The 20318-nt window shown below is 31.2% G+C and overlaps 1 protein-coding gene across 2 annotated transcripts in view; it reads right to left on the minus strand.

The window, feature by feature from the left end:
* Nucleotides 1–20318, minus strand: part of LOC134695896 (YTH domain-containing protein 1-like) — a 27324-nt gene continuing 7006 nt past the window's right edge. Inside the window, exons 4-18 of one of the 2 annotated variants that reach the window (XR_010102860.1) lie at nucleotides 19803–19895; nucleotides 16571–16768; nucleotides 15394–15702; nucleotides 14051–14196; nucleotides 13670–13724; nucleotides 13232–13349; nucleotides 12732–12816; nucleotides 11650–11903; nucleotides 6914–6988; nucleotides 6553–6576; nucleotides 5379–5424; nucleotides 5117–5194; nucleotides 4656–4775; nucleotides 243–468; nucleotides 1–208 (exon numbers count right to left, since the gene is read on the minus strand). Coding sequence is in view for 1 of the 2 variants with exons in the window: in XM_063557380.1 (XP_063413450.1) it covers nucleotides 310–468; nucleotides 4656–4775; nucleotides 5117–5194; nucleotides 5379–5424; nucleotides 6553–6576; nucleotides 6914–6988; nucleotides 11650–11903; nucleotides 12732–12816; nucleotides 13232–13349; nucleotides 13670–13724; nucleotides 14051–14196; nucleotides 15394–15702; nucleotides 16571–16768; nucleotides 19803–19895 (1760 nt within the window). In the remaining variant the exon portion in view is untranslated. Of the gene's footprint in view, nucleotides 469–4655; nucleotides 4776–5116; nucleotides 5195–5378; nucleotides 5425–6552; nucleotides 6577–6913; nucleotides 6989–11649; nucleotides 11904–12731; nucleotides 12817–13231; nucleotides 13350–13669; nucleotides 13725–14050; nucleotides 14197–15393; nucleotides 15703–16570; nucleotides 16769–19802; nucleotides 19896–20318 lie in introns of both variants that reach the window. The other variant, XM_063557380.1, reaches the window with a different exon arrangement.

Consider the following 20318-nt stretch of genomic DNA (forward strand, 5'->3'; position numbering starts at 1 on the left):
TTATACAAATGACATTTATTAATGTATGATTCACATACAATTGCTATAAGTACACAAAATAAAAAGATTTAAAATGTATAAAAAACATTTACACAAATGCTAAAAATAAATGACAATAGATCGATAGCACTTTCATTTCATTCTTGTTCATCAAATGATTTTCTTCATCACTAATCACTCATTCTGATGAAAGACAGCTATCCATTTTCAATGCACATCCAATGCAGCACACCCTCTCATAACAATGCACATCCAATGCAGCACACCCTCTCATAACAATGCCCTCACATTCCTCTCATACAACTAGCATTATCGTGAAGATCGTCGATCTCTGTGGCGATGTCTGTGTTCTCTTTCTCTTCCATGTTCACGTTCACGGTCACGTTCCCTGCTTCGGTCTCGTTCACGACTTCTACGTCTCATTGGTTCTGAAGTCCTCCTTAAGAAATCATCAACATCTCTTTCATACTGAAAGGCAAACAAAGACCATATAATCTTCAGACTTATAATAGGAATATGGTATTTTATATAACCTTATGCAATCTTGTGTTACTAGTAATATAGTTCAGACTTATTAAGGAATATGGTATTTTATATAACCTTATGCAATCTTGTGTTACTAGTAATATAGTTCAGACTTATTAAGGAATATGGTATTTTATATAACCTTATGCAATCTTGTGTTACTAGTAATATAGTTCAGACTTATTAAGGAATATGGTATTTTATATAACCTTATGCAATCTTGTGTTACTAGTAATATAGTTCAGACTTATTAAGGAATATGGTATTTTATATAACCTTATGCAATCTTGTGTTACTAGTAATACAGTTCAGACTTATTAAGGAATATGGTATTTTATAAAACCTTATGCAATCTTGTGTAATAGTTCAGACTTATTAAGGAATATGGTATTTTATATAACCTTATGCAATCTTGTGTTACTAGTAATACAGTTCAGACTTATTAAGGAATATGGTATTTTATAAAACCTTATGCAATCTTGTGTTACTAGTAATATAGTTCAGACTTATTAAGGAATATGGTATTTTATATAACCTTATGCAATCTTGTGTTACTAGTAATATAGTTCAGACTTATTAAGGAATATGGTATTTTATATAACCTTATGCAATCTTGTGTTACTAGTAATATAGTTCAGACTTATTAAGGAATATGGTATTTTATATAACCTTATGCAATCTTGTGTTACTAGTAATACAGTTCAGACTTATTAAGGAATATGGTATTTTATAAAACCTTATGCAATCTTGTGTTACTAGTAATATAGTTCAGACTTATTAAGGAATATGGTATTTTATATAACCTTATGCAATCTTGTGTTACTAGTAATATAGTTCAGACTTATTAAGGAATATGGTATTTTATAAAACCTTATGCAATCTTGTGTTACTAGTAATATAGTTCAGACTTATTAAGGAATATGGTATTTTATAAAACCTTATGCAATCTTGTGTTACTAGTAATATAGTTCAGACTTATTAAGGAATATGGTATTTTATATAACCTTATGCAATCTTGTGTTACTAGTAATAAAGTTCAGACTTATTAAGGAATATGGTATTTTATAAAACCTTATGCAATCTTGTGTTACTAGTTATATAGTTCAGACTTATTAAGGAATATGGTATTTTATAAAACCTTATGCAATCTTGTGTTACTAGTAATATAGTTCAGACTTATTAAGGAATATGGTATTTTATAAAACCTTATGCAATCTTGTGTTACTAGTAATACAGTTCAGACTTATGAAGGAATATGGTATTTTATAAAACCTTATGCAATCTTGTGTTACTAGTAATACAGTTCAGACTTATTAAGGAATATGGTATTCTATATAACCTTATGCAATCTTGTGTTACTAGTAATACAGTTCAGACTTATGAAGGAATATGGTTAAGAAATAATTCATGGGGGCTTGAATATATCGTGATTTTACCACGGGTTGGCCCTTTATGACAAATATTTTACCCTGAGCGATAGCGAGGGGTAAAATATCGGCATAAAGGGACAACCCGTGGTAAAATCTAGATATATTCAAGCCCCCATGAATTATTTCGATCCTAATAAGACAAATACGGCAATTCTTTTGGATCGAAGCGCTCTAGGTGTAGGCAAATGTTTGCCGTTCCCATAAATTAACGCACTTTTATATTGGCGGTAAAGAACGGAGCAAACAGAATTAGTGACATGCTCAAACTATTTACAATAACATATTTAGATAGATTTGGATGAATTTTAATGATATTTTTTTTTATGTATCTTCTTTGTACATAAAAAAAGGCTTATACCACATTTTAGCATCGTTGGTTAACGTTTCCTTGTTGTGATGATTTTCGGTATCAGCAGCATGTATTTTCCCGTAAAATGCTTAAATTATTACGTCATCATTCTATGACGTCGTGTACTTCATTCATAAACAATCATATGACGTGGGAGTACAATCGGAACAGCCCAACCAATATATTCATATTTTACCACGGGTGTGTACTCAAAGCGTTTGAAGGACGTCATATTAGAATATTCTATATAACCTTATGCAATCTTGTGTTACTAGTAATACAGTTCAGACTTATTAAGGAATATGGTATTTTATAAAACCTTATGCAATCTTGTGTTACTAGTAATACAGTTCAGACTTATGAAGGAATATGGTATTTTATATAACCTTATGCAATCTTGTGTTACTAGTAATATAGTTCAGACTTATTAAGGAATATGGTATTTTATAAAACCTTATGCAATCTTGTGTTACTAGTAATATAGTTCAGACTTATTAAGGAATATGGTATTTTATAAAACCTTATGCAATCTTGTGTTACTAGTAATATAGTTCAGACTTATTAAGGAATATGGTATTTTATATTACCTTATGCAATCTTGTGTTACTAGTAATATAGTTCAGACTTATTAAGGAATATGGTATTTTATAAAACCTTATGCAATCTTGTGTTACTAGTAATATAGTTCAGACTTATTAAGGAATATGGTATTTTATAAAACCTTATGCAATCTTGTGTTACTAGTAATATAGTTCAGACTTATTAAGGAATATGGTATTTTATAAAACCTTATGCAATCTTGTGTTACTAGTAATATAGTTCAGACTTATTAAGGAATATGGTATTTTATAAAACCTTATGCAATCTTGTGTTACTAGTAATATAGTTCAGACTTATTAAGGAATATGGTATTTTATAAAACCTTATGCAATCTTGTGTTACTAGTAATACAGTTCAGACTTATTAAGGAATATGGTATTTTATATAACCTTATGCAATCTTGTGTTACTAGTAATATAGTTCAGACTTATTAAGGAATATGGTATTTTATATAACCTTATGCAATCTTGTGTTACTAGTAATATAGTTCAGACTTATTAAGGAATATGGTATTTTATAAAACCTTATGCAATATTGTGTTACTAGTAATATAGTTCAGACTTATTAAGGAATATGGTATTTTATATAACCTTATGCAATCTTGTGTAACTAGTAATAAAGTTCAGACTTATTAAGGAATATGGTATTTTATATAACCTTATGCAATCTTGTGTTACTAGTAATATAGTTCAGACTTATTAAGAAATATGGTATTTTATATAACCTTATGCAATCTTGTGTTACTAGTAATATAGTTCAGACTTATTAAGGAATATGGTATTTTATAAAACCTTATGCAATCTTGTGTTACTAGTAATATAGTTCAGACTCTATTATTATGTCACACCAAGGGTTCATTTACAGTCACATTTCATTGTTAATATTGAAAACTTGTATGAGGTCTGTTATTGAATCACCCCGATACTGTAGTAATATAACAAACATTTAAGCCATTTTTAGGAGATTTCTGCAATATATGTGTCCTTTCTAATTTACAGTGTTTAGCATTAGGGTTAATTAAATTTGTTTCTGTCATATTCTATATTAAAATGACAATAATTTAATATGGGAACTTTGCAAAACAAGTCAAAGTACCATGACTGAAGATGCAGGGCCAGAAAATCAGTATACAAACTCAGTTGCCTACCAGTTATAATCTATTTACCCAAATCTTTCAAGACCTTTTTTCCTTTTCAAAGCTGTTTTCATGCCAAGAGTTTTGTTTGTTTTTCTTATGCCATTTAAGTGTATTTTCAAAACATTGATAATGATATGTGACATGTTTGTATGTACTTTTTGTTTTTAACTTTGGTGATTGACAGTCAAACTTTGATCATTAACTGACACTCTTCTCCTCATTCCGACAAATCGGCTATATATTGGACTTGATGAAGAAAACCATACATTTTTGTTTCAATAAAACAGTTTTGTTTCTGAATTAGAAACATGTTAGTTCCCTTCCTGATGTAAGCTATCAAATCAAAATGTATACCACTTTACAAATAATACTTTAAAAGTTTCAAATCCATGTTAATTTGTGCACCAACATATTTAAACATAATAATTTAAATAAATAAATATAAATATTAACTGTTGCATGGTCATCATACATAAAATAAATCTGATCATACACTGATAATTTAATATAATTATCACTTTATAATTAACCAGTCGTAGTTACTCTTTAAATTTCAATATTTTTTGAATTAATAGAACATAACCCGTATTGTAAGATATAATAATGTACTTACAGATCTTTTATCTGACCGTGAGGCAGACTGAGCATATTCTGGGACTGGCATGTATTCTCTTTGTCTTTCATGATATGGATTATGATAGGGTGGCATAGGTTCCATACCAAACCCAGGTGGCTAAAATGTAAACATTGCACAATTAATCTGGCTATCCTTTTGCACATTCCTTTGTAACCCTAATTGACTGTATTATGATGAACCATTTTATGTAAGCTGTGGTATTTTTTTCTCTCTCTTATTTCTATGACAGTATATTAAATGGTGCCTCAAATGTAAAACTTGTATGGATGGTTATTTTTTTTAGAATCTATCTCAAGAGTTGTTTTTGAATTTATACTATTACATTGCAAGACAATACAGCTGTTCAAAAATAATTTTGTTAGTGTTAATTAGTCATAAACAAGAATTGCAACATGTTTTTTTAAAGTGGCTCTATTAAACTGAGTATAAATACTAACTGGTGGTCCATAAGGTGGCATCCCTGGGGGTACGGGTGGTCTGGCATGCTGGAATTCTCGTATGTAGTCATTGTAAGACTGAAACAAGAAAATATTGTCATCATTTCTAGTTCTGTAACATAATGGTCTATCAATAAAAGAAATAACTAATGTTAAACTAAATCGTTACAAATCAAGGGCTTTATTACATACTAGTAATTTGGTTTGTATTTTCCTATACAGATAATTTTCTCAAAATTCAAAATAATCAACAAGAACTTACCCCATTTATAAATGTATCTCTTCTTACTCCTGCATATCTGGGTGACCTACAATACAGTAATATTTTAACCACTATTTTATAACAGCTAGAATAACTATACAGAGCCATATTTTCAGGGTTTATTTTTTCTACTAGAAGATGTTACTTATTGTCCATCAAAACAAGTTTGTAATTTGCCAGTCATATATTATCAAAAATTCCCATTTTAATTTGAACGTTTACCCAAATCATATGGTACAGATTGATGGACTGATTGATTGTTGTTATTCAATGCCACTTTGGTGACTATTGGGTATGTTATTTTATATGTAAAGTAATCAGTAAGTTTGGATTGGTGGAGGAAGCTAAAGTATTTCAGAGAACCACTACCTACAACAGGAAAACTATTAATCCAAATCAATATCAAAGGAATCGATGAGTTTTCTTACACACAATCTGAGTGTTGACTGGTTATCAATTATTTAGACCGGTCAGCAACAGAAACTCCCATATAATAGACAAATAGGTCTAAATTGATTATAGAATGTGTATTTGACTTTGAACTACATAAAACAGTTGTTATATTGATATCATAAGCCAAATAAAATATTAAAGCATAATAGTATAAAGTGTCTTCAGTTTATTAAAATATTTTCTGTCAGCATTGATTGACAATCTTCTCCTTTACACAGTGTAAAACAAAGTTTAAGCATTTATCCACATGAATAAAAGAGGTGGTATAGGCACCAATGACCAATCTATACCTGTTATAACACAAGACCAATCTATACCTGTTATAACACAAGACAAATCTATACCTGTTATAACACAAGACAAATCTATACTGCTATAACACGAGACAAATCTATACCTGCTATAACACAAGACAAATCTATACCTGCTATAACACAAGACAAATCTATACCTGTTATAACACAAGACAAATCTATACCTGTTATAACACAAGACAAATCTATACCTGTTATAACACAAGACAAATCTATACCTGTTATAACACAAGACAAATCTATGCCTGTTATAACACAAGAGGATAAACAACATAATAACTTTTGTACTTGTAGTCTTGTAAGAACTATACTGATTAAACTGATTCTGCCTGAGGCTACATTCTATTGTTTTATTATGCTTTTTATTAATTATAGATGGTTACAGAATATAAGACTTTTTCACTCACCTGTCAGGCCGATCTCTAAACATTCTACCTGTAATATTCAAACACAATGTCAATGAGTCACAATTATCTCTAAACATTCTACATGTAATAATCAAATAATGTCAATGAGTCACTATTAACTGTGCATTTTTTAACTTGAGGATTTTACATTTATCAAAACAGAAATTAAAAGGATTAATTTTCAGTGTTGAATATTTGTTCTCTATTAAACTTGATATTTTATTTATTCTCCAGCTATGATTGATCAATTGTTGTTTGAGTAATATCCAAAGACAAATATTTAGGATAAATTCTCAAGCTTTGAACCTGTACACATCTTGCACACAAATTGAGAACATGTTACATAACATTGACTTTAAACCTACCTCCCTCTCTATCAAAATCTCCTCTTGGTCGTTTTCTTCTTGGTCCTTCAAAATCATCCATGCGCCTTCGTCTGCAACATGAAAGGGTCTAATGTAATACATGAATATACATCCAGAAAATTGACAAAATACATATAAACACCTGAAAAACTTTTAAATTAACAAAGCTTTCAGGATATGAAAGTGAAATGTAGCAATCATGAGGCAAAAACATATCCATTTGTGTATGCTTTTTTCTGAAATTTTTTTTCGTTTTTTATTATCAATAAGTCCCATTTTTTTCCAAACCAACTTCACGTCTTAAAACAATTTAATTTGCTCATGATTGCGTTCTTACTTGGTGAAGAAATAAGAGGCTCAACAAAAGTCTTATTTTAACATGGAAGAACAAGATATAAAATTGCATTATTGGTATAAATGTGAAACCAACTGGTCATTTGAACACATGCATGTTATTATTCACCTTTTCTGTCTTGACATTGTTACTATAATTTAACTAAATCTGAACCATTAAAACTCAAAACGTATTATGTGTAGTGCTGGGGGAAATTTTGAAAACTGTACCACTGCTTTCTTTATTAAAGTTTTAATACCTAAGAATTTTCAATAAAGTAGAACCTTGCTTCCCTAAACATCAGCAATGCAATATATATGGATGTATACATTATGTGCAAGTCTTTAATATCCTATTCAAATCTAAAAATAGAAATGGAGCACTTAATTAAAGATGGGATGATTAAAAGGGCACTTTTTATTTGTCAAATAATTTTCTCTCTTTAATACTTAGTTAAACTAAGATATATTATCATCATATTCAAGAAAATACTTTGAATTTGAACTCAGGCAAGAGCCAATATTTGATCGGTTAAAATACAAAATCTTGATAATTTATAAGTAAGTTAGTGGACAGCTGATATAAAGCTTGATACATGTATTTGGTATGGACATTGAACATTTGTCTGTTTGTCCATCTCTTAAAAACAATACATTGACCTCTTATTCGGGAAAGAACGACTTAAAAGTGGACATAAATGACATAATTTCATAGTAGAAAATAAACAGTACTTGTATTACTGTTCCTATTCTTAATGTCTCACTGGATTCTCTACATAAAAATCTGTAGCATCAACTTCAGCCATAATAAGTTACAGTAAGATCTAAAGCATCAACTTTAGTGCTCATGACTAACAGTGATTATCTACAAGGCCTAAGCCTGGAGCATCAATTTCAGTAATCATGACTTACAGTAAGATCTGATTCTTTAGAACTCATAAATCTTGAGCTCTCAAAACTTACAGTAAGATCACCATGACCTAAGCATGTAGCATCAAGGTCAGCAATCATGACTTACAGAAAGATCTTAACTTGCAGCATCAACTTGAGGGCTCATAAGTTACAGTAAAGTCTACTTGACCTAGACAGTAGCATCAAGGTCAGCAACCATGACTTATAGTAAGATCTTAACCTACAGCATCAACTTTAGGGCACATGACTTACAGAAAAATCTACATGGCCTAGACTGTAGCATTAACTTTAGCAATCATGACTTGCAGTACAATCTTAATCTTCAATGCTGATGACTTTAAGTATGATCTAAACCAGCAGCATCAACTTTAGGGAACATGACTAACAGTAAAAAGTTCTTGGCCTCAACAGTTGCATCAAGGTCAGCAATCATGACTTACAGTAAGATTTTAACTTGCAGCATCAACTTGAGGGCTCATAAATTACAGTAAAGTCTACTTGACCTAGACAGTAGCATCAAGGTCAGCAACCATGACTTACAGTAAGATCTTAACCTGCAGCATCAACTTTAGGGAACATGACTTACAGAAAAATCTACATGGCCTAGACTGTAGCATTAACTTTAGCAATCATGACTTGCGGTACAATCTTAATCTTCATTGCTCATGACTTAAAGTATGATCTAAACCAGCAGCATCAACTTTAAGGAACATGACTAACAGTAAAAAGTTCTTGGCCTCGACATTTGCATCAAGGTCAGCAATCATGACTTACAGTAAGATTTTAACTTGCAGCATCAACTTGAGGGCTCATAAATTACAGTAAAATCTACTTGAACTAGACAGTAGCATCAAGGTCAGCAACAATGACTTACAGTAAGATCTTAACCTGCAGCATCAACTTGAGGGCTCATAAATTACAGTAAAATCTACATGGCCTAGACTGTAGCATCAAGGACAGCTATTATGACTTACAGTAAGATATAAACTTGCAACATCAACTTGAGAGCTCATAAAATACAGAAAAATCTACATGGCCTAGGCCTACTGTAGCATTAACTTCAGCAATCATGACTTACAGTAAGATCTTAACCTGCACTCATCATTTTAAGTAAAATCTACTCATGACTTGCATTAACATCTACATGGCTTAAGTCTGTACCATACAATCAACTTCAGCTTTCATAACTTAAAGTATGAATTAAACCTCCAGCACTCATGGCTTACAGTTAGATAATAATCTTCAGCTATCATGACTTCAGTTAGATTGACTTGACCTTAGCCTGTTGCATCAATGCCAGCAATCAAGACTTACAGTAAGATCTTAACCTGCAGCATCACCTTCAGAGCCCATGATGAACAGCAAATGATGAACAGCAAGGTCTACATGAATTAAACCTGTTTCAACAAATCCAGCGATCATTGCATTCAGTGAGATCTGCATCATTTGGACAAGAAGTATGAAGAACATCAGGGCTCATGACTTACAGTCAGATCTAAATGATTTAAGACTGAAAAAACCATTTCAGACAGTGATCATAACTAACAGTAAGATCTACATGCATTCATTTCAGTTCTCATGTCTTAAACAGCACTCTCTGATATGTATCAATGTCTCTGTAGGTTTGATTGAAAATGGTGGTTTTTTTATAATTTTTCATGATTTCAGTTCTAAATTGTTCACTAAATGACAGTCTGTAGTCTATAAACATAGGTATATGATGGCATACTATATATATATATAAATATCATGTATATATAATATCTATATCAAACATTGTTGAAGCAATTATTAAACAAGAGTTTCAAATAACAATTCATGAAAAACTGTGTTAAGACACGAAAGACTGTAAGGCTAAAATGTAAATTGGTTTGATACTTATTTTCCTGTTTATCTTATAATCTATAATTTAATAATATACTGTTATGTTTATTTATGAATTGTTTTGTCCCAAAAAATTTGTGGAAATCTTATCATTTTTTTTCAGACTAACTTTCATTTTCTATAGTTAATATTTCTTTTACTAAGAACTACAAACAAAGAAAGACATAATTATTTTACCTCAGATATTAAGGAACTTTGTAAAATTAAGCCCTTCAAAATTTAGTCCCTATTTTAACTAAGGGAGATAAATCTACCTCTAAATTATTCAATCTCAAACTTATGCAAGCTTGTAAGATTTGGAGGCAATAATAAATTTGTACTGTAGGTTATCTTATAAAAGACAAATCTCTACTTACATATGACATGATTGTTCATCAAATTAAAAAGGCATTCCATTAGAATATTTATAAGAGACTGATATAAGGATATTAACATATAAAGAACATTAACTTATTTGCATATTTGAGCTTACTTTAAATAAAGGAGAATATAAAACAACATCTAAACTTCCTGAAAAATAATGAATTTCAGATGCAATGACACCTATAATGTATAAGGCTAAATAATACAATAGTACAGGTAAAGTAAATAAACAAACTTAATATTATGACATGTTCAATTGACCAATTGATTTAACATATAACTATTTACTCATTTAACCCAAACCATTACTTGAATATAACATACCATAGTACACAAATCCACACAAGAAGTTAATGGCTATTGTCACCATATTATTGTGGAATAAGTGTCCACATAACTAACATTGTCAATTAATATGTAAAATGTTCACTTGCTACTCTATTCTTCAGTTTTAATCCACACTTAATATCAAAACAGACCACAAATATGGACAGTTTAATTAGTCCTTTTTAACATGTGATCTCCTTCTGTGTTATGAGTAAGCTCGTTTTACCCAAACACAGAAATTTAAGTCCTGTATTTACCATAGGGCATCACACTACAAACCTATTATATCATTTTAACACAGCAAGTCCATTTGATAGAATTTAAGTCCATAGATTATTAGTCCTTTTATCACAACTATTATCTAAATAGTCCTTTAAACTGCAAACTGAAATAAGGTCCTTAAATTTTCAAAAGAATAGAATTCAGTCCTGGAGTGGTCTTCATTGAAGAAGTTGTTTGCGGAAAATTAAGTTCGTAATATATGGCAATTTTAATCCATTTAGCACATTTTCATCACATTTTTCATTATACAGCTTTTTTTGTCCCTGCTAAGATTCTTCTTGATATTGCAAGATTTAAAAGACCTGGAACATCTTCAAAAGTAATAAAGTAATAAATACAAATGTTTTTAGACAGTTAGTGTTCAACAGTCTATACTTACCATAAAAAGTTTACAAATTTAGACAGTAATTTTTGAAATTATTTATGTTTTTGAAAAAGTTAAAAGAAGTTTGGATGTTCAGAAGTATCACCCTCTGTTTTTCTTTCCATTTTTTATGGACCAAGAATAGGACAATGTTTTGTCACCAAGTGAGATGTCTGGTGATCAGCTTGGTTTTACATGTAGTGGTCACGTGAAATATAATACAATGTTCAAGTTATTCCTTTAGAATTACACATGTTGTAGGCTAACCTAAAGAAATCACCACGTCCAAACCGACCGCGGAAATCTCTTCCACGGAAATTTTCTCTTCTATGTTCAATATCACCTCCTCCTCCTCGCCCTCGTCCTCGTCCTACTCCCTCTCCCCCATCTCCTCCTGTACTGCCATTAGCTCTCCGTACAGAATGTCTTTTACGAGCTTTCCGCACAATGGAACTCAAGTCTACATTCTCATCTGCTGAGAATAGTTTACACAACATTTCTCCACATTTTGGCTCAATATCCTATAAAATAGAATTTTTCAATAAATGAATAATATCAATTTAATTCTACAGGCATATTGTAGGATCTGAATAACTTATACTAATCTTACATTCCTTTCTTTGGAGTATATAAGCATTTCTTTAATGCATAATTAGACACCCTGTCAAATGCTTTCAGGCTTAAATTACTGCTTCATAGTTTTTATTTAATGTTCAAATCATCTCGCATTGGATCAATTTTCATTATTCTTTTGATGTAGTTTAATCATAAATTAGTGCAAATTTAACATTTAAGTTTTGAGTTTCAACCCTGTACTTGGTAGGTGTTATCGACTATATTCTTAACTGACCAAGATTATCAGTTTTCCTACATAAGGTTGGTTCTCCCCAGCTTCCTCGAACCAATGAAAACTGACCACAATGAGATAACCAACCCTCCTGAAAGTGGCATTAACCACCAATAAATCAGTGCACATTAAATGAAATTTATACTAATAAAGAATAACATCAAAAAGACATGTCCTTTAGGGACGACATCAAAAGATCGATGTAGGATAAAAAACTTAAATCAAATAGTTTGGGAGTGGGGTGGGGTGGGGAGTCGACATTGCTACAAGTTTTGTTAATCCAAAATCGATTTTACATATATCCATATAGGTAAATCAATTTTTCCCAAATTAAGTTAAGGGGGGTCAGTGAAAAAACTATTTGAATTAAGTTTTTTTATCCTACATTGAACTTTTGATGTCGTCCCTTAAATGAATATTTTAAGAATTAAGTTAATATGATATATGATAAATGTTTAAATCTGAACTATTCAAAAAAGATATTTCAGACATAAATGCATACCTGTCCGTCACGACCAATTTTGACAGGTTTGTTGTCATTCCAACCATTGTGTAGATGTTGTGTCTTTGTGAAAGGTAGTTCTCGTCTGAAAATTTGCCATAATATTAAAGTTATTCTTGGCAATTAAGTAAAATTATTTCTTAAGGTTGTTCAAAAATAACAAACATGGTATCATCTGACAAAATCTCCTTAAGTATGGTCGTCAAATACAGTATACATGTAACGTGAATTTTTAATTTGCCTATGAAGGTTGTTATCAAATTTTAAAAGAACCTTCTATTGGTACCAGTATGTTTGAATTGAACAGCTCATACATTTTTTTCATTATTTTTTATTGATATGACACTACGAGGCTTCTTGATATATATTTGCATTTTCAACAATCCTCAATTTAGTTCAGCTTCAAATCAAACTACATCAGATGCATATTTTAATGGTTAACTATGAATGACTAGAATCATTAAACTTTAAAAGTTTTACATATATCATGTATATCAAACCTGTTTATCCAGTCAAGTTTAAATACCCCGCTAAGTGCTCTAGCACTTAAACCAGGAGGTAAAACCCATCTGATTGGTGGATGGTCTTTGGTGGATTCATCGGCTATTCTTGCATAACCTGAAAATAGTCAAATGATTGAAATCACTGTAAATTCCTATCATAATTTCTTTAAACCATGGTTTACAAATGTATTTGTATCTTAAACATGTATTGTTTATAAAAAAAAAAATGCCTTTCAAAATCACTCCCCATTTCTTCTGGAACAGTCTTAATTCTTTTTGTTTTTAACTTTCTCATTAGTAAGCAGAAGAATCAATCTTCACAGAAGCTACTTTTATATAAAAGAAAGTGACCTCTTCAAGAATGAGCTGAATAATTGTCTCTGCAATTTAGGGGTTTCAACAACTTTATTATATCTAATATTAAAATTACAATACCTTGAAATTTTCCACTTTCTTTAACAGAAAATATCAATATCACATTGTCATGGTTCTGAAAAAAATAATTGAAAAAGATGTTTTAATTGTTTTCGTAACACCAAAGTATTCCTTACAGTACATAGAAATGAAAATTTAGCAAATATTTTTAACAGCTGTACATTCCATTTTCATGGCTTAATAATTAGTGGTAAACCAATAAAAATAGCTGAAATTAAATTCATATTGTTTTTAACTACATTTAAAATCAACTGTTATTCCTATACATACATTTATTTCATTTTGATATTGTACTGAAATCTATTTTTTTTTTAAATGCAACATCCCCTTCCAAAGAACATTTAAATCAATAAATATAACCTAGTTTGTTTTCTAGCTTACCCTATAGGCTGTGTTCAGTCTGCCTTCATTCTGTGGTGGTGTGGACCACACTCCTTTGGCCTTTGCAAGTGCAACATTTTCATGATTGTTACTCTTAATGAGAAAAAACCTTGCATTGCGGAACACATATTTCAGCTTAGAATCACCTACAATAAAAGAAATGAATATCTGTTGAAAAGTATTATTATTTAGGTATGTTGTTGCAAGATAAGTGTGTCATGGTCTCAGGTTGATCATGTGGATGGTATAAAATACCCTACAGTTGGAACTGATGTTAGAACTTGTACTTCATGACAAATTTGACAGAGTTGCATTTAATTCATGTGTCTATTTTAGGTACAGCCTGTGGTTAAAGATTTAAAACTTTTAATAATTTTGTCAAACTTTCTTTGGATTTTAAATAGAAGTATTTTCATTATCAAATGATAGCAACTGAGAAAATAAATGTTTTTCTTATTTTTTTGTTATTCACTTATAAATAGGATATGCTTTTTGCTATCGGCATAACACTTTCAAATTGACAGCAGTAGCAAGATATACATGGAAGACTGTAAACATAATTGTTGATATTTAGATCTATATGATTGTTATAAGATAAATAGTTTTATAGAGAGTTCAATTCAAGATATTTTGCTGATGATACCAGATGAGGTTTCTTTCTGTAGTTGAAATTTAAACACTGACAAAGTAGGAAACAGACCTGTTTTTAAATAGAGAAGACCCAAAACTTGTCTTTGACAAACACAAAGCTTAATTTTAAATAAAGGGATTAAAATATTAAAAATTCCATGAGGGTGAGCTAACAGACAAAAGATATTTCTTAAATAATCCAATTGCAAAACCCTCCTGTTATAAAACCTTACGTTTAGATTCTTGCAAAACCCTCCTGTTATAAAACCTTACATTTAAATTCTTGCAAAACCCTCCTGTTATAAAACCTTACATTTAAATTCTTGCAAAACTCTACTGTTATAAAACCTTACGTTTAGATTCTTGCAAAACCCTCCTGTTATAAAACCTTACGTTAAGATTCTTGCAAAACTCTACTGTTATAAAACCTTACGTTTAAATTCTTGCAAAACCCTCCTGTTATAAAACCTTACGTTAAGATTCTTGCAAAACTCTACTGTTATAAAACCTTACGTTTAGATTCTTGCAAAACCCTCCTGTTATAAAACCTTACATTTAAATTCTTGCAAAACTCTACTGTTATAAAACCTTACGTTTAGATTCTTGCAAAACCCTCCTGTTATAAAACCTTACGTTTAAATTCTTGCAAAACTCTACTGTTATAAAACCTTATGTCTAGATTCTTGCAAAACTCTACTGTTATAAAACCTTACGTTTAGATTCTTCATCTGATTTTTCTGCTCCGCTCTCAGCGCCACTTTTTTCCTCATGAGGACTTTCTCCATGTTCCTCCTCCTCCTCTTCTTCAACCTCACTGATTTCTTCTGATGGAACATCCCATTCAATTGGAGAGATTCCCCGCTTCATCATTTTCTTGCTTGACGGAGATCCTTCGTCTCCATCGTCATCTTCTTCTTCGTCCTCCTCCTCCTCGTCCTCTTCTTCTTCTTCCTCCTCTTCAACAACCTCTTCCATTTCTTCATCAGCATTACTCATCCTTTCTGAACCACTCTCAAAAAAATCTGCAAATATGCAAGATAATAAATAATTCCCCTCTTTTGTAATTTGCTGAAATAGTCAACTTTTTAGTTTCAAACTATTTGTCAAGCATTCACTCTACATAATATCATATTTATAGGTTTTCTTATGTTCTTTACTCTTTGTAAATCCTCAATGTACACAAACCCAAATGAGTAAATGAAATATGCAATAATATAACATACTAATCTCTATTGAAAATCTTAATATGACGTTCTTCAAACGATTAGAGTAAACACCTGTGGTAAAATTCTAAGTTATTCATTTATCAGCTGATAGGCAACATCATGACATGATTTCTGTGGGCTGTTCCAATCCTACTTTCACATCATATCCTTTTTATTAATGATTTACCTCACTACAGATGGTGTAAATAATGCTTTTGAACAATCACGTAAGAATGTAAGGATTTTACAGGAGAATTTGTATAATGTCTGTATCTTCTTAAATGAAAATAAGATTGTCAATTAAATCATACAAATCTGTCTCCTTTTTTTTTTTTTTTTTATTGTATATGGATTAAAAAAGTCACTTGTTTAATTTTCTTCCTTGTTATTGTCAATTTTAATAGTATGGTCAAATATAGGAACAGCAAATATTTCCCTTCACATAAAGAATTGCTATCTTCGTCCTAAAAGAATAGAAATAATTCAGATGGGCTTGCATTTATACTGATTTAAATAAAGAGTTGGCCCTTAATGCCCTTATGCTGAAATATTACCCCTCACTGTCGCTTGAGGCAAAATATTTAGCATAGATGGCCAACTGTGGTAAAATCACAAAAAAATCAAGTTCTGGTTAATTATTCCCTAATTTTATTTTCACCTTTACTGTAACACTGGAGACACAAACCTGATTCCTCTTTATTTTCCTCTTCAGCTTCACTATTTGCTGCCCTATCACTGCCCTCAGCCTCACTTCTCGTGTCATATTCTTGGGCTTCCATAGCTTCAACAGCTGGTTTTATATCTTCTTCAAGATTTAATTGGTCCTCCTTTGTCGGCTCAATTTGCTCTTCCAACTCAGGTTCAACTGGTTCCTGTTTGATTTCTAAAATAAAACAGTTCACATTTATTGATTGGTCTGGATAACATTGCTAATGATTACCTTGCAAAATTAGCTGTGAGATCACTTGATGCCAACAAATTGAAACTATTTGTAAAGCCAAACTAGAGGCTCTAAAGAGCCTGTGTCGCTCACCTTGGTCTATGTGCATATTAAACAAAGGACACAAATGGATTCATGACAAAATTGTATTTTGGTGATGGTGATGTGTTTGAAGTTCTTACTTTACTGAACGATTTTGCTTTTTACAATTATATCTATCATGAACTTTGCCCATTAGTAACAGAGAACTATATTTGGTAAAAATTTACATAAATTTACCAAATTAATGAAAATTGTTAAAAATTGACTATAAAGGGCAATAACTCCTTAAGGGGTCAATTGACCATTTAGGTCATGTTGATTTATTTGTAGATCTTACTTTGCCGAACATTATTGCTGTTTACAGTTTATCGCTATCTATAATAGTATTCAAGCTAACCAAAAACGGCAAAATTTCTTTAAAAATTACCAATTGGAGGGCAGCAACCCAACAACCAGTTGTCCAATTCATCTGAAAAATTCAGGGCAGATAGATATTGACTTGATTAACAATTTAACTTCTTGTCAGATTTGCTCTAGATGCTTTGGTTTCATAGTTATAAGCAAAAAACTGCATTTTACCCCTATGTTCTATTTTTAGCCGTGGCGGCCATCTTGGTTGAATGGCCAGGTCATCGGACACATTTTTCAAACTAGATACCCCAAAGATGATTGTGGCCTAGTAGTTTCAGTGGAGATTTTGTAAAAGATTACTTAGATTTATGAAAAATGGTTAAAGATTGACTATAAAGGGCAATAACTCCTAAAGGGGTCAACTGACCATTTTGGTCATGTTGACTTATTTGTAGATCTTACTTTGCTGAACATTATTGCTGTTTACAATTTATCTCTATCTATAATAATATTCAAGATAATAACCAAAAACAGCAAAATTTCCTCAAAATTACCAATTCAGGGGCAGCAACCCAACAACCATTTGACCGATTCATCTGAAAATTTCAGGGCAGATAGTTCTTGACCTGATAAACATTTTTATCCCATGTCAGATTTCCTCAAAATGCTTTGGTTTTTGAGTTATAAGCCAAAAACTGCATTTTACCCCCCCTATGTTCTATTTTTAGCGGTGGCAGTCATCTTGGTTGGTTGACCAGGTCACGCCACACATTTTTTAAACTAGATACCCCAAAGATGATTGTGGCCAAGTTTGGATTAATTTGGCAAAGTAGTTTCAGAGGAGAAGATTTTTGTAAAAGATTACTTTAATTTACGAAAAATGGTTAAAAATTGACTATAAAGGGCAATAACTCCTAAACGGGTCAACTGACCATTTTGGTAATGTTGACTTATTTGTAGATCTTACTTTGCTGAACATTATTGCTGTTTACAGTTTATCTCTATCTATAATAATATTCAAGATAATAACCAAAAACAGCAAAATTTCCTCAAAATTACCAATTCAGGGGCAGCAACCCAACAACCGATTGACCGATTCATCTGAAAATTTTAGAGCAGATAGATCTTGACCTGATTAACATTTTTATCCCATGTCAGATTTCCTTAAAATGCTTTGGTTTTTGAGTTATAAGCCAAAAACTGCATTTTACCCCTTTGTTCTATTTTTAGCCGTGGCGGCCATCTTGGTTGGTTGACCAGGTCACGCCACACATTTTTTAAACTAGATACCCCAAAGATGATTGTGGCCAAGTTTGGATTAATTTAGCAAAGTAGTTTCAGAGGAGAAGATTTTTGTAAAAGATTACTTTAATTAACGAAAAATGGTTAAAAATTGACTATAAAGGGCAATAACTCCTAAACGGGTCAACTGACAATTTTGGTCATGTTGACTTATTTGTAGATCTTGCTTTGCTGAACATTATTGCTGTTTACAATTTATCTCTAACTATAATAATATTCAAGATAATAACCAAAAACAGCAAAATTTCTTCAAAATTACCAATTCAGGGGCAGCAACCCAACAACCGATTGACCGATTCATCTGAAAATTTCAGGGCAGATAGATCTTGACCTGATTAACATTTTTACCCCATGTCAGATTTGCTCTAAATGCTTTGGTTTTTGAGTTATAAGCCAAAAACTGCATTTTACCCCTATGTTCTATTTTTAGCCGTGGCGGCCATCTTGGTTGGTTGACCGGGTCACGCCACACATTTTTTAAACTAGATACCCCAATGATAATTGTGGCCAAGTTTGGTTTGATTTGGCCCAGTAGTTTCAGAGGAGAAGATTTTTGTAAAAGTTAACGACGACGGACGACGGACGCCAAGTGATGAGAAAAGCTCACTTGGCCCTTCGGGCCAGGTGAGCTAAAAATGTTGTAAATCTTAGTATTCAAAATCCACTGCCAGGGGCAAAACAAAACTGTGTACCTACTGTGTTTGAAAGTATTGTTACAATTTCTGAAAATAATTGTATTATGAAATTGTGTGTTTTAACATGAAACATGCAAATTTAGATATAAGGTAACTCCAAAATTATGTCCTACAGTACATTTTTCTTTTAAAAGTGCATATCAAAATGGACTTTGATTTAAATTGCAAAAAGAAATGAAAGTAAAATTTCTTCTGTATCTTATGTCTTTAACTCTTTCCTCCATGGATTTTGTTTTAAACACTTGATTTGCATACAATTTTTTCAGAAGTATTAAAAAAAAATTCAAAAAATTCAGTAGTATTAAAAGTATTAATGCATTGTGAAAAGGAATATTTCATCAATGAAATTCCAGTCAGATATTCTCATAAATATCCCTTTTATATTAGATACAAATTTTATTAAGTCTGATACTGATTTTTGGTTGTCAAGATGTTTCAACTAAGGCACTACACATGCGTCAAAAGGTGTCATTATGGAGTAAAGGGGATGGTGTCAAAAGACGTCATTATGGAGAATAGGGTTACCATCTGACCACATCCTTAATTTTTTTAAATCCACTATTAATATTGTTTTGATAGCCACTTGCCTGCTTCTTTCTTTATTATCTTCTTTTTCTTTTTTATAACTTTCTTTGGAGATATTTTCTTCACAGAATATGCCTTTTCTGTTTGTTCTGATTCTGAAAAAAATAAGAGCTCAAGCCTAACTTTGAATTATAGTATAACTTATCGTTGTATTTGAATATAAAAAATAAGACAAAAGGCAATTAGTTATTCTTTTTATTACATTGGCAAATGGCTTTTTTAATGAAATTAATGTAGAAAATGTAAGAAACTATATATTTTCCCTACACATTGACAATTTGTTTTGATCCAACTTTATTGACGTCTTGACAACGCCTATTGTTGTATGACGTCAGAGAGTGAAAAAACCATGTTTATTTCACATGTGAAATTATCAGTTTTTATTTAACTGGAAAATCAATGTAATTCATTGCAACCAATGTAATAATATAAGATCATGCCAAAGTGTAAACCCTTAAATGAGACACTCACACGGATCAATATAAGATCATGCCAAAGTGTAAACCCTTAAATGAGAC

Source organism: Mytilus trossulus, chromosome 1 (genome assembly GCF_036588685.1).
Source record: "Mytilus trossulus isolate FHL-02 chromosome 1, PNRI_Mtr1.1.1.hap1, whole genome shotgun sequence".
Classification (NCBI taxonomy): domain Eukaryota; kingdom Metazoa; phylum Mollusca; class Bivalvia; order Mytilida; family Mytilidae; genus Mytilus; species Mytilus trossulus.